Here is a 15,453-nt window from a genome sequence, read left to right on the forward strand (position 1 = left end):
AGCAGTGTGTTAACCCATTGACCTCCGCAATGTACAGCAGTGTTAACCCATTGACCCCCGCAATGTACAGCAGTGTTAACCCATTGACCCCCATAATGTACAGTAGTGTTAACCCATTGACCCTACAACGTACAGCAGTGTTAACCCATTAACCCCCACAATGTACAGCAGTGTGTTAACCCATTGACTTCCGCAATGTACAGCAGTGATAACCCATTAACCCCCGCAATGTACAGCAGTGTTAACCCACTGACCCCACAATGTACAGCAGTGTTAACCCATTAACCCCCACAATGTACAGCAGTGTGTTAACCCATTGACCTCCGCAATGTACAGCAGTGATAACCCATTAACCCCCACAATGTACAGCAGTGTTAACCCATTAACCCTCAAGATGTTATAGCAGTGTTAACCCATTAACCCCCGCAATGTACAGCAATGTGTTAACCCATTAACCCCCGCAATGTACAGCAGTGATAACCCATTAACCCCCGCAATGTATAGCAGTGTGTTAACCCATTAACCCCCGCAATGTACAGCAGTGTGTTAACCCATTGACCCCACAATGTACAGCAGTGTGTTAACCCATTAACCCCCAAAATGTACAGCAGTGATAACCCATTGACCCCACAATGTACAGCAGTGTGTTAACCCATTAACCCCCACAATGTACAACAGTGTGTGAACCCATTGACCCCACAATGTACAGCAGTGATAACCCATTAGCTCCCGCAACGTACAGCAGTGTGTTAACCCATTGACCCTACAATGTACAGCAGTGTGTTAACCCATTAACCCCCACAATGTACAACAGTGTGTGAACCCATTGACCCCACAATGTACAGCAGTGATAACCCATTAGCTCCCGCAATGTACAGCAGTGTGTTAACCCATTGACCCTACAATGTACAGCAGTGATAACCCATTAGCTCCCGCAATGTACAGCAGTGTGTTAACCCATTGACCCCACAATGTACAGCAGTGATAACCCATTAGCTCCCGCAACGTACAGCAGTGTGTTAACCCATTGACCCTACAATGTACAGCATTGTGTTAACCCATTGACCCTACAATGTACAGCAGTGTTAACCCATTAATCTCCACAATGTACAGCAGTTTGTTAACTGATTGACCCCACAATGTACAGCAGTGTTAACCCATTAACCCCCGCAGTGTACAGCAGTGTGTTAACCCACTGACCCCACAATGTACAGCAGTGTGTTAACCCATTGACCTCCGCGATGTACAGCAGTGATAACCCATTAACCCCCACAATGTACAGCAGTGTTAACCCATTGACCCCACAATGTACAGCAGTGTTAACCCATTAACCCCCGCAATGTACAGCAGTGTGTTAACCCACTAAATCCCACAATGTGCAGCAGTGTGATAACCCACTAACCCCTCAATGTTACAGCAATGTGTTAACTCACTAAACTCCAAGATGTTACAGCAGTGTGTTAACCCACCAAACCTCACAATATTAAGGCACTGTGTGACTCACTAACCCCACAATGAATGCTAACAGATAACCCTCGTGACGTGCATGCCCCAACTCTGTAACCGTGTTACATGAGAGTGTTTTAATTAACTCCGACACACACCTCATCTTCTCTTCTTGCTCCTTTCTCTCCTGCTCTTCTCGCTCCCTCTGCTCTCGAGCAATTCGCCGTTTTTCTGCAAGAAGTCTCACAGCCTCCTCTGGGTCCGTGGTGCCTGCAATTGTTCTAGCAGGTGACCCTGAAACAAAGAACATAAGGGTTGTCCAAAGCAAAACAAAAAGCAGCACCTAGACCAGTGGGTGTGCTGAAATGACTCTTCTTCAGTACATTTGTTATACACTGCTACAACTGTTGTGAAATGGGCAGGCGTAGCTGCTGCGATTCCCAACACCGCAGGGCTCCACTTTTGCCCTCAGGTGTGCTGCTTGATGTTACACTTTGAACGCTGCCTCCAGACCAATGGCAGCTCCTCGATCAGAGGGAAAAACATCAGTTGGGTTGTACACTTCACTAATAGGCAGCGCGTTAACCAACATGTTAGGGCAGCATATTAACACACTAATACCTACAACATTTAGTCAGTGTGTTAACCCACTAACTCCTACAACGTTAAGCCAGCGTGTTAACCCACTAACTCCAACAAGGTTAAGCCAGCGTGTTAACCCACTAACTCCTACGACGATAAGTCAGCGTGTTAACCCACTAACTCTTACGACATTAAGCCAGCGTGTTAACCCACTAACTCCTACAACGTTAAGCCAGCGTGTTAACCCACTAACTCCTACGACGTTAAGCCAGCGTGTTAACCCACTAACTCCTACGACGTTAAGCCAGCGTATTAACCCACTAACTCCTACGACGTTAAGCCAGCGTGTTAACCCACTAACTCCTACGACGTTAAGCCAGCGTGTTAACCCACTAACTCCTACGACGTTAAGCCAGCGTATTAACCCACTAACTCCTACGACGTTAAGCTAGCGTATTAACCCACTAACTCCTACAACGTTAAGCCAGCATGTTAACCCACTAACTCCTACAATGTTAAGCCAGTGTGTTCGCCCATTAACTTCTACTACGTTAAGGCAGTGTGTTAACCCAACAAGTCCTCACAATGTTAAGGCAGCATACAAACCCACAGCAGAGGTGAAATAATCGTCAGGGGTACTCTCCTGGGAGCCTGTACGGGGATTTCTGTTAAATGAGCACTGTTACCAAACAACACACACAAAATGCTGGAGGAAGCCAGGCAGCATCTATGGAAAAGAGTGAAGTCAACATTTTGGGCCAGGACGCTTCATCGGGACTCCTGTACTGTTACCGTGCAAAAGGCTGCATTGTAAAAGGGCTACTTGTTGTGCAAGTGATGCCCCTTTCAATATCCTGGGCGATGTGTTCTGTTGATCCATACCTTTAACAGGGTGCACAGGGACAGCTCCTGGCCTTTCACATACACACTGCCACAGGCTATATTTCAGTAGGAGTTTGAGGAGGTTTGACATGTCACCAAAGACTAGCAAATTTCTGCAGATACGGAAAGCATTCTGACTGGTTGCATCATCATCTGTTATGGAGGAGCCACCGCACAAGATCGGAAAAAGCTGAAGATTGTAAACTCAGCCAGTCCTATAGTGGGCACTAGCCTCCCCACTACCAAGACAATATTCAAAAGATTATCCGTCAGAAAGGAGGCATCCAATATGAAGGACTTCACCAACCAGAACACATCGTCCTCCCATCACTCCAATCAGGGAGGAGGTACAGGAGCCTGAAGACACACACTCAACATTTTAGAAACAATTTCTTCCCCTCTGCCATCAGATTTCTGAATGAACATTGAGCCCATGAACACTACATTACTATTTTTACTGTTTTTGTACTACTTATTTTTTATATTTATTTTTTATTGTATTCTATAGTATATTTTATAGTGTATTGTGTATTGGTGTCAAAATGGTTGTTGTGACGGGTCTAGTGCAGTAGTGTAGTGGGTAGTGCTTGTTGCTCTCACTTTCAGCTGCCACCACTGGCTTGCTGTTTTGTGAAAAGGAGAGCTGAATGTGCAAGTCTCTCTCTGCCAGTACACAGCCTCTCCGACAGCAAGCCTCATGCAGTGCCTCCTCGCTGGTGACACACAGAAACTGAACTCCTTTCGGACTCAAACTGAACTGCAGCTGACGGGGGGGGGAGGTCTGACGCCTGCGCTTGTAGCAAGCAGGCCCACCAGTGTGGGGACTCACCCTGGTGCTCGCAAACCAACTATGGGTAAATAGCCCCACTGCCTCGGGGGGTAGTCTCGGAAGAGGCGAAGACTACGGGAGTAAACCCAGACAGCAGATCCGGAGTGGAGCCCCTAAGGTGGCTGGACGTCATTGAACATCCTTCCAGCAGCTCCTGCAGCCAAGTTGGTGACATACGTATTGTTCATATAAGCTTTGCTTTGGACTATGTCAGTGAGGCCGAGAGGTGGACCTTGATGACTGGGCATCTCAGGATCTCCATACCTTCCGTCCAGGCTAGTGATGATGATTACCATCTCCTATTATCCTTTGAGACAGACAGGTGCCAATCAGTGTGCATTGTATATATACTTTACAGTGTACTGCATTGCAAGGCTGCCACAAAACATGTCACGGATAGACGGTGGCGCTCTCCTTTTAAATGTATTCTTTACAATCGCAAGACCCCGCTCGACATTCGTGCTCAGGTCTACCCCATCAGTGAGCTGCTTGTTGGTGGAGGAACTGAAACAGCTGGGCTTGGTGGATCGTGATGCTACCTGCAGAGAGGCATCAGTGTGTGAAGGAGGTGCGCAGTGATCGTCTTACTCACTTTTCCTGTGATTGTAAGATCCTGATGGACACTGGTGGTGTGGAATGCTGCAAATGCAATTCATTGGTTGATTGGCGAACGCTGGCAGTGGATGGCGGGGGGAGTCGAGGTGTATCGAGGACGAGGTCTCAAATCGCACTGTGGCCTGTTTCCAGCCACCTGGGGAAGTTGGACACTCCACCAGAGTGGCAGAGGCAGTGTGGCATGGCATCCACGCAGAGTCATTACTGCCCCCCAAGTGTTCACTCAGAAGATACGTTGAATTGTGTTCGACTACAGACTGCTGCAACATTCGATGACTTCAACTATAAGTTTGTGTGACTGTATTTTACTGATATCTCATATACGTGTGTTATCTTATACGTGCCTTGTGCTGTGTGTGACTGTTGGTAATGTGTTTTGCTACTTGGCCACAGAGTAACGCTGTTTTGTTTGTCTATATTCATGGATGTTCATCTATGGTTGAATGACAATTAAACGTGATAATAAACCGGATTCTGATTCTACTTAGAGGAGACACTCCTGACAGCACCTCGCAGTGGTCAGCCCACCAACAGGTGGCAGCAGTGAACCGCTGTGTGTTCTGATCTATATCACTCTGAAGATACCTGTGACAACAGATTCAAACCCCTCCACGGGACGGGGCAGGTGGAGAACCCTTTCCTCTATCGACCCCAGTTTGATTTCCACTGCAGATCATCCGACCCTAGCGCAGGGACAAGGGAGCGATGACACGGCTCTCAGCAAGTTTGGCAAAGACACAGTCCCACCTTTTGCACTGCTTATTTGTTTTTTATACAGTACTACGCAAAAGCCTTGGGCATCCTAGTTCTTTATCTATACATATCTCTATACACACACACACACATAAATATCTAACCCTGTATCTATCTATACATATATACATCTGAGACTTCGCACAGTAACGTTTTTCTTACTGTAACTTATACTAATTCATCGCACTGCACTACTGTTGCAAAACAACAGATTTAATTATATACGTCAGTGATAATGAACCCAATTCTGATTCTGATTCTCCATCTGATACTGTTATGTAAGAGCTACGTTTATTGCCCATTCCTTAGTACCCCTAAGATGGCACTGAGTTCTTTGTCTTCCTGATGAAGGTATCATTGGTGTTGACGGACGAGGTCACAAGCCTGTACTTGGCAAAGACATACGGAAGGTAATGAAATAAATGTAAGGCAAAAGCTGGTGGCTTGACCCTGTCCAACATCTCAGAAATTATTGGCAGACAATGAGCACCAACTGGGAGTCAGTCAGGGCCCATTGGTAGTGTTTGTCTGTAAATGTCTGTAGTCTGAAGTCCCACTCGGGCATAAATACAAGACGATGCCTGACACTCCAGAGTTGCACTGAAGGAGACTTGTCTGCCAAATGAGACTTCAAATCAAGCCCCAGACTACCTTTTCAGATAGATGTTAAATGTCCTAAGACACTAGCAAAGAATAGCAAGCTAGTTTGACCTATTGTCAATATTTAATCCCTTCACGGTACTATGTGCTCATTGGTACACTGAAATTTGTGGCAGAGTATTTGCAAATTGCGGCAGATTGGGAAATGTTGGTGTTCAAAGGGACGTGGGAGTCACTGGACACAAGTTAACTTTCAGGTGCAGCAGTGGTTAGGAGGGCAAATGGTACATTAGCTTTTACTGCAAGAGGATTTGAGTAAAGTTAGTGAAGATGCCTCACAGCAGGTAGAAGGAGCCCCAATGAGATGCTCCTGTAGAGTTTTGGATCTCCACCCAACAAGGGATATACTTGTTGTAGAGGGAGTCACCAGATCAGTCTGTGGGGTGGTGGGTTTTTAAATGAGAAGAGATTGACTGAATTCCCTGGGGTTTAAAAGAATGAAGTGTGATCTCCTTGGAACCTCCCAGCTTCTCACTTCATTCCTCTTCCCCACCCACCTTCCCCCTCACCTATCTCCTACCAGCTTGTACTCCTTCCCCTCCCCCATATCCTTATTCTGGCCTCCTTTCCAGTCCTGATGAAGAGTCTCAGTCTGTTTATTCCCCTCCATAGATGCTGCCCAACCTGCTGCGTTCCTCCAGCACTCTGCATATGTTGCTCACGATTCCCGGATTCTGCAGAATCCCTCGAGTCCACTGAAACATCAGCGGGTTTCCCAGACTGAGAACATGCGTACAGACAGGGAAACCAGGAATTAACTGTAGGCCTTCGGGTACTGGTCTGAGAAGTTAGGAAACCTATGGAATATTTTACACTGGAGGGATATACGGAGTACATTCAAAAGTTTTCTGGACATTAATGGATATGGAAAATGGAATTGAAGTGCTGATGAATGATGGAGCAAGCTTGAGGGGCAGATGGCCAACATGTGCTCATCAGTCTAACGTTTCCCCCATGATGATAGACATCGCACCGAGAGTGCTTCATTAGCTGTGTATTGCTCTGAAATGTTTACTTAAATAGAAATACTTTCTTCCTGTAGCTGACCGTCACAGTCCCCTACAACTTAAACCTTAACAATTACCAGGGGTTCTACTAAGTGATGTGTTTACGTTACCCTGCGTGGGCTCTGGAGCCTCTGCAGCCGTCTCCTTGTTTCTCGAGCCGCCAGCTGACGAAGGCCTCGACGACTCCTTCTCCCCCTCCTCCTTCTCCCCTCGCAGCTTCAGCTGGCTCTCCTTCTCCTGGCGCTTCTCGCCCTTAGCTCTCGACTTCTTCACCAGAGTGGCGGAGCCTGCCGCCAGGGGCGGGATGGGTCCTGGGCTGACTCCCGAAGACCTCCGCCTGGGTGAGCTCGGCAAAGAACGGTTCTTTGATCTCAGGCTGTGTCAAAGACAATGTCAGGGAAAGTCAGCGGCACGCGGGTCCAGAAGCTGGAGCACCCAATCTCACCGACCAATACAAACCCTTGATATGAATCTACCAAGTCCCATTGCCATGTTCAAACCCCCTACATGCCTGCCTGTCCTTGAAAGAGCCTCCAGCCAGGTCTCCATCCTGGCACTTTGTGTTCGATCCACCTCCTTTCACCTGCTGTTGACAGCTGTGCCCCTTCACCCATGTAGGCTCTCAGCTCTGAACCTCCCTCTCCAATTCTCCTCCTCAGTTTTGCTGCTTAAAGGAATAAAGGCTCCTGTTGGATTTGGGTGTGGAATGGTTACTTTACTTGTAGTTTAACTTCCCTCTGCTTGCTTGTATTCATTATATAATCACCTATATTATTATATTGTTGATTAATATATATTATATAACATTCAATTGTTCATTGAATTTTCCTGTTATTATGGCAGGGTTTCTAGAAATTTCTTAGTTTTAATTAGGAAGTGTCATGCCATTCGAATCTGGCTCTTTTATAGGTTAATTGGTATCACAGGAATTTTGTTACTGCTAGTTTGAGTATGAGACAAACTGGGTTGCTTTCCCCACTTTCTTTCTTTGTTCTCTTGGCTCTCCTTGTTCATTTCCCGCTCTCATAACGCTTAATAAAATTATCATAATCAATAAGCTTCATGTCTCATTCTTGACGTCTAAAAAACCTCTGACTGCAAAAGTATCAGGACCCAACATCTCTAATCAAAGTTCTGCTCCTGATAGCTGAGCATGACCTCTATTACTAATTTTCTAAACAGTAGACACTGGAAATACAACTTGGGCAACAACTTAATGTACAAAAGCATGCAGACATGGTCAAGAGGGTCAGTTGTTGTTCAGACCAGACCAAACATCAGAATGGGGAGGAACTGTGATCTAAGTAATTGTTGATGGGGAGGTTTGAATATATCCAAAATTGCTGATCTCCTGGGATTTTCATGCACAACAGCCTCTAGTTTTATACAGAATTGTACAAAACACAATAAGCATCCAGTGAGTGGCAGTTCTGTGGATAAAAAGGTTAATGAGAGAGGTCAGAGGAGAATGGCTAGATTTTTTCAAGCTGTCAGAAAAGCGATAATAACTCAAAAAAGTCCTGTGTTACAACAGTGGTGTGCAGAAGAACATCTCTGAACATACAACACAGCAAACTTTGAAGTGGATGGGCTACAGCAGGAAAAGACCACGAACGTGCACTCAGTGGCCACTTTATTAGGTACAGGAGGTTACTAATAAAGAGGCTACCAAGTGTAAGTGACAAGTTTGTGTAAAAATGTGATAGAATGAACTGGCTCAAATCAATTTGTTAATCATTTTAAGCTCACTGAAACTGAATCTGACTGTGCGGAATCAAATATTGATCCTGTGATATTTAACAATAAGCCGGATGAGTGTAAACACTCAGAGGAAATTATAGAAAACAAACAAAATGAAAACAGAACCATAGTTGTCTTCATCCTGAAATCTGATCTCCAGTTCTCTGTTGCACAGATCCTGTCTGACCTGTTGTACTTTTGAATACTTCCTGCTTTATTTCAGATTTCCAGCATCTGCCCTATTTTATTGACTTTTAGGGACTAGGAGTGATTGTGGAGCTTATCGCCAGCAAAGCCCAATGCAGGCTCACAAAGCTAGTCTGCCTGGGGAGGAACTGAGAGTCAGGGCAGCAGATAGTTGAGTAGTTCATGCAAGGATATAATGCTTACAGTCTGCTTCCTGTAGTCAGCTCGATAGAGGTGGAAGTGCTATGCTACGTGAGAAACCTATATCCCAGAGAAGGACAAGATTGGAGATAGCAGGACATACCTGGCTTCCCTTGCCATCAACTCTTTACTCCTAACAGCGGGAAGAGACTGTCGCTTCCTCATCATCTTGTCAGGTGCCCCGGCCGACTTCAACAGGGCATGTTTTTCTTTTGCATTCTCCCGCTCCTTGTCTTTTTTCTCTTTCTTCTTGTTTTCTACCTGGTAGCCGGATGGAAAGATGGCTCAGTTTAATGCAAGTCCCAGGAAATACAGAAGTCAGCAGCTGAAACATGCATCGCACCTATTAATGGTCAAGAGCATAGTGAGGCAAGAAAATGATTTGACAATCGCATGTCATACGACACTCATCCAATACTCACAGGCCTGGGACGTGGAACGCCAAGGATCCAAACCTGCTTTCCTTTTCCATTTTTCCATACAAGGCCATTCAGCCCACTGAGTCTATGACAACTCATAGGGCATTCCATTTTCCCAATCATTTCCAAAGTAACTATTCTCCCCCATACAAATTTGCCTACATAAGGGGCAGTTTACAGTGGTCAATTACTCTACCAACCAGCGCATGTTTGGGACGTGTGAGGAAACCTGGTGTTCTGAGAAATTGGGTATTCGGAGGGAAACCCAGATGGTTCACAGGGAGAACGTGCAGACTCCTCATAGACAGCACTAAAGGTCAGGATTGAACATGAGCTACTCGATCAGCTGTCACCCAACTTTCTTGCCACCTTCATGACGCTACTGCAAAGAGGCTCTTCCGCTATGGCAAAAGGATCAAGTGGAAAATCCAGGAAAACAAATTCAGGGCCAACCTCAGGTGTGGAAGCTGGTCGTGCAACAACTGGATGGGCAGACGGTATCTGGGCAATTCACAGAATGAAGGAACAATATCAAAAGCAAGCAAGAGACACGACAACAGACTGGAGTCTGCTGGAGAGCCAGAGTTACAGGGACCTGTCTTGCTTTCACAATCAGTCATCAGTATCGCACAAAGACACAGTCACAGAACCACTGCCTCATGGCGTCAAAGAGCTGGACTTAAGCCTGATATTGGGTACTTCATACTTGGAGCTTGCTTGTTGTTTCTGTGACTGTATGCTCCAGTTCAAATTCAGATCTATATCACGTGCACTGGACACACACACTGAAATTGTCATTTGCGTTAATACCAATGATCATGTGCTGGGGCAGCCTGTGAGTGTCGCCACACATTCTGGTGCCAACGTAACATGCCCACAATGCTTGGCAGAACATAATAATACAGAACAAGGTTTCCTCCTGCCTGTAACCCATCCCTAGTGTGGGTGGAGGGAGGAGTCTGGAGAGAGGGGGCAATGAAATGGGTTTGATGTAGGATTGGTGCAAGTGGGTGGTTTAGATAGATTGTTGGGCCAAAGGGCCCTCTCTGAAGCTGGGATGGCCAGCCCATATAGGTACTGTCACAAGGTAGCTGCCCGGTTCAGCTACCTTCCCTGCCCGTCCTCAGTCATTTTATAATGAGAGTCGGAAAGGCTTCACAGCAAAATCACGTTATTTTTGTTAGCGCTCAAATTACATCCTGTTTTTCTAGCATTGTGTGTGTGTGTGTGGGGGGGGGGGGGGGGATTAGCCGTTAATTCCTGGGTGGAAACTGGGCAGGTTGACAACTGTCCTCCCCTATCCCTCTCCGAAGGTTAGACCACCCAAGGGGATCTGATATAAACAAGTCTCACATATTACAGATAAATACAGGAGATACCAAGACAGGCAATGACAGATAAAATAGGAGCAACTGCCTCACACACTGAACCGTTGCTTCCAGAAGAACGTACGAAAGCACTCACCCATTCCGCTGGCAACCACCGATGACTGCCACTGGGACAATGTAGTGGGAACAGGACCAATACAATGAGAGATGTATTTCATATTTGCTTTCACAATGGAAGGAAAACATTTGGCCCATCAAGTATGTGCTAGCTCTCATTCCTCCACCTATTTTTCTGTAAGCTATTCACTCTCATGTTCCTAATCCTCCTGAACTGGGAGGTAATCTGTAGAAGATCGTAAGACATATGAAAAGGTTTTTGACCATTCAGCTCATTGAGTCTGCTCCACCATTGCATCACGACTGATGTATTATCCCCCTCAACCCCATTCTCCTGCCTTCTCTTATAAGCTTTCAAGCTCCCATCAAGACCCTTTCAACCTCTGCTTTAAATATTAAATACATTTAAAAACATTTAAATTACAGCTGTCTGTGGTAATGAATTCCACAGGTTCACTACCCTCTGGCTAAAGAGGTTCCTTCTCATGTCTGTTTTAAAGGGACGTTCTTCTATTCTGAGGTTGTATTCTTGGAAACATTCTCTCAATAGTGAGGGAGTCTAGATTTCATGGCAACCAATTAAACTACCAATCAGCATGTACAGGGAAACAGGATGGGTGACATCCTAAATGAGACTTAACCACCACAAATTTCAGGTGGTGAGACGGGAGCTCTATCACTGAGCCAGGCTACCGGTCTTCCTTGGCCTAGAGCACAAACCCTTTTGCCTGACCCCAACGTTGCTGGCTACAGTGACTTAGTCCCCTTGGGCTTGCGTGAAGTTGGGTAAACGGGGAGAGGCAATAAATGGAGATGAGTGCTGGCTCTGTTTCTGTGTTCAGACCATGCCCAAAGCATTTATGGAGGATCAAACCCATCGTTCCTGCCTCTCTGCACTCCCTGCAGCAACCTGGAAGCTGCGAGGGCAGTTAAAGGTCCAAATTCCCATCCCTGTTGGGACCAGCTCACAGACCGGAAGGAACGCCCAAAATGCTGGGGAAGCTCAGCAGGTCAGGCAGCATCTACGGAGGAGAATAAACAGTTGACATACTGGGCTGAGACCCTTCATTTTCAGTCCTGCTAAAGGGTCTCGGCATAAAACGTCGAATTCTTATTCCCCTCTGTAGATACAACCTGAGTTCCTCCAGAATTTTGGGTGTGTTGTTCTGGATTTCCAGCTTCTGGGCCTGTTCATAGACAGGTGTTTGACAGTAACACAGTACCCTTCGCAGTGTAGAGGCCAGGAAGGCACTGCTGTTTGAGCTCTGAGCTGGCTCAGCAGCAATGAGCCTCAGGACCTCTCCAGGATTCAGGCTCCCTCCCAGCTTGGCGATCTCTCTGGGAGGTGTCAAGAAAATGAAGAGGACAAGGCTGAAAATGACAGTTTCTGACAGCTTTGCCTTTGCCCAATGGTGGGGAAGAAGGCTGTGGAACCCAAACCCTGTAAGGCATCAAACTTTCAGGAGCAAAGGTGAAAACAGGCGAGGAATGACTGAAGTGATGATGAATAATTCATTCCTTGTCAAGGCAAAAAGAATCATCAATAATTTAGACACAAGGGACAGCAGATGCTAGAATCTGAACAATGTTCCAGTCATTGTTCTCCCGTGTCTCTTCTTTCTCCTCCTGATCTACCCAGCCCCATCAGCCTGTATCCTTCCCCTCTGATGCCCTCTCCATCTGCCCATCGGCCATATACTCCCTCTTGGTTTCCCACCCACTTCACTCCCTCCATTCCACACTCCACATTCCTCTCCTATCTAATTCCATCACCTTCACTGTCCTTCTCACCTATCGTCTCCCAGCTTCTGGCTCTATCCCCATTTTCCATTCCCTATCTGTCCATCAATTGCTCCCCTCACCCGGATCCACCAATCATTTGCCAGCTCTTGCTCCATCCAGTCACTTGGAACCACCCATCACCTGCCTGGTCTTGCTTCAAGCCCCTTCACCCCACCATCTCTTCACACTGGCTGTTTCAGCCCAGATGTCTATTTCCCTCCGCAGACGGTGCCTGACCCACTGTGTTCCTCCAGCATTTTGTGTGATGCTCACCAATAGTTCAGCCTGCTTTAGCACTTGGGGACAAAAATGGCTGGAGGGACATTGTTATCTCACAAGGTACTGCAGCCAGAGTGATGCCAACAGACACCATGGTTACTCACCAGCTGAACCTCAGTCTTGCGTCGCCCAGGCAGATCTGGGGTGCTCTGTGCCACCCTCCACTGATTGGAGCACCTATGGGTGGGTTTGCCGCTTCGTGGTGCTATTGGGCTGGATGACGCAGAGCGAGGGCAGAGAGGGACGTCTGGCAGAGTCACGGAGAGAGCGAGAGAGAGAGTGATGGTCGGGGGAGAACAAGGAGAGTAGAGAGAAGGACAGAGGAGACAAAGAAGGGGAAAGAAAGAGGGGAAACAGGAGGTGATAGGCAGAGAGTTGTGGAGAGAGGTGGTGTAGAGAGGAGGGAAACAGGCAAGGGAAGATCAAGAGATGGTAGGGGCAGAGGGAGAAACAATGCAGAGGTAGAGAAAGAGAGAGAAATTAATGGTGAGGAAGGCAGGTAAGTGAAAGAGGATAGAGAAGGGGACAGGGCATGGTGAGGCAGGACGCATTAGGAGAAGGGAGACGAGTAGAAAGTAAGGCAGGATTTGAGGGTAGGTAGAATTGGAAATGAGAAACATAAAGCAGTAATAAAATAGGAGAGGCAGGAAGGAAATTAGAAATAAAAATACACAGAATTGACGGAATTCGAATGGAGCAGTGGAAAGATGGGGAAGCAGAGCATGAAGTCATCCATAGCCAGGGAATGAGGCAGCAGAGATGGAGGAGAAAGGGCACGGGACAGGAAGGAGATGTGCAGCAAGGGGAGTTAACAATGAGGAGAGAGCAAAAAGGAGCCGGAAGAGATAGAGCACCAGGAGTTGGAGGATATGAGTTGGGGGAGGAAACGAGGGCAAAAAAGATTGGAAACGAGGTTATTTTCAATTTCTTTAAACAAATTCAAGACAAAACCACTCTCCACAACAAACCCGGCAGGATCACCGAACCAACCTGGATCTCGGGCTGTTCCCGTTAAAACAGCAACACTTCTGCTCCTGGCCAGGAAGGAGAGCGTAGGGGTCATCAGCCGTTCCACGATACTGCTCTCCCAGGGACTCAGCTGCAAACGCCGAGCTGCAGAGAAACAGAGCAGTCCGTCACTCTCAGATACCACGGGACGCAAACCAGGACCGGGGCTGGTTGTCCGAACTCAACTCTCTGACTCGCCATACCTGAGCCAGATTGGACCAAGTGTCGTCAAATGCTGAAGTTACCTGATCCCATAATTCCAGAAGCACTTTGAGAGCATCACCTGGAGGAACTGAACTTCAGCTTGTACCATCTGCCTGCAGATCTCATCTCCATTGTCACAGCATCATTCCGCACAGAGCAGAGGCCATCTGCTCATTTTGCCTGTGTAAGCTCCTTCAAGGAGTTATCTTATCGCTCCATTCCTCCATTCTCTCCAAAAAGACGTAAGTATTCCTTTGCTCAAGTACAAATCCAATTCCCTTTGGACAGGCGCAGTGGCAGAGGCTTCCAACTTCTCATCGAGCTAGGATTCCAGATCACATAATCTCTGAAAAGCATTCTCCTCGCACCTGTGTCTTCTGATGCTGACCACAGGAACGAGTTTATGAGAGACTCATACCATCAATATTGTTTGTAACTTTATGCACCTCTATTTATGCTCCTTTAATCTCCCTCAATTCAATTCAACACTGCTACATTAACCTTTGAAAGTCATCACCGAAACTCTATTACATTTCTGTAATTTATTCCAGGAGCCTTGAAGCCTGTGTGATATATTATACAGGACCATATAATCTAAACATTCTGAGAATCAACCATGGCTCAAGAGCTCATCTCAGCTCAGGCAAAGGCAGACCAGGCCTGGGGCAGTGAGTTGGAGAACAGTGAAACCTTTCCTGGGTAAGCTCAGGTAGGACTTCGCAGTTTTCAGAATCTGGTGTCATTACTAAGGTCGTGGTGAGGTGTCTCCTTGGACCAATTGGTGAAGGCGTTCCCACAGTGTAATTGGACAGATCTCCAATCAGGTTGATGACATGGATGGGAATCTGCTGCTTTAATGTGTCATAAGTTTGGTGCCTTTGCTCTTCTTAGTGGTAGAGGCTGCAGTAACCTGGTCAGGGTGGTCTGGCCCAACTGTTGTCCCCAGGATGTTAATGGCAAAGGTCACTCCACTCTTTAAGAAGGGAGGAAGGTAAAAGAAAGAAAATTATAGGTCAGTTAGCCTAACCTCGGTGGTTAGGAAAGTGCTGGAGTCTATTATTAAGGATGAGATTTTGGAGTATTTGGAGACTAATGATAAAATAAGTCAAAGTCAGCATGGTTTCTGTAAAGGGAAATCTTGCCTGACAAATCTGTTGGGAGTTCTTCGAGGAAGTAACAAGCAAGGTTGACAAATGAGAGGTAGTGGATGTCACTTACTTGGATTTTCAGATGGCACTTGATAAGGTGCCACATGTGAGGCTGCTTAACAAGATAAAATTCTATGGCATTACAGGAAAAATAATGGCATGGATAGAGGAATGGCTGACAAGGAGGCAGTGAGTGGGAATAAAAGGGGCCTTTTCTGGTTGGCTGCCAGTGACTAGTGGTGTTCCTCAGGTGTCAGTATTGGGACC

General features: G+C 46.6%; 1 protein-coding gene across 4 annotated transcripts in view; it reads right to left on the bottom strand.

Moving 5' to 3' along the window:
• The window catches only part of map7d1a (MAP7 domain containing 1a), a 308,464-nt gene that overhangs the window by 61,028 nt on the left and 231,983 nt on the right, over nucleotides 1–15,453 (bottom strand). For all 4 annotated transcript variants that reach the window (XM_073034371.1, XM_073034373.1, XM_073034372.1 and 1 more), the window contains 5 exons: nucleotides 13,817–13,939; nucleotides 12,931–13,073; nucleotides 9,005–9,162; nucleotides 6,885–7,150; nucleotides 1,605–1,740 (listed from right to left, as the gene is read on the bottom strand). In XM_073034371.1, the coding sequence (XP_072890472.1) occupies nucleotides 1,605–1,740; nucleotides 6,885–7,150; nucleotides 9,005–9,162; nucleotides 12,931–13,073; nucleotides 13,817–13,939 (826 nt within the window). The remainder of the gene's footprint in view (nucleotides 1–1,604; nucleotides 1,741–6,884; nucleotides 7,151–9,004; nucleotides 9,163–12,930; nucleotides 13,074–13,816; nucleotides 13,940–15,453) is intronic.

This window comes from Hemitrygon akajei, chromosome 32, assembly GCF_048418815.1.
Source record: "Hemitrygon akajei chromosome 32, sHemAka1.3, whole genome shotgun sequence".
In the NCBI taxonomy this organism is placed as follows: Eukaryota; Metazoa; Chordata; class Chondrichthyes; order Myliobatiformes; family Dasyatidae; genus Hemitrygon; species Hemitrygon akajei.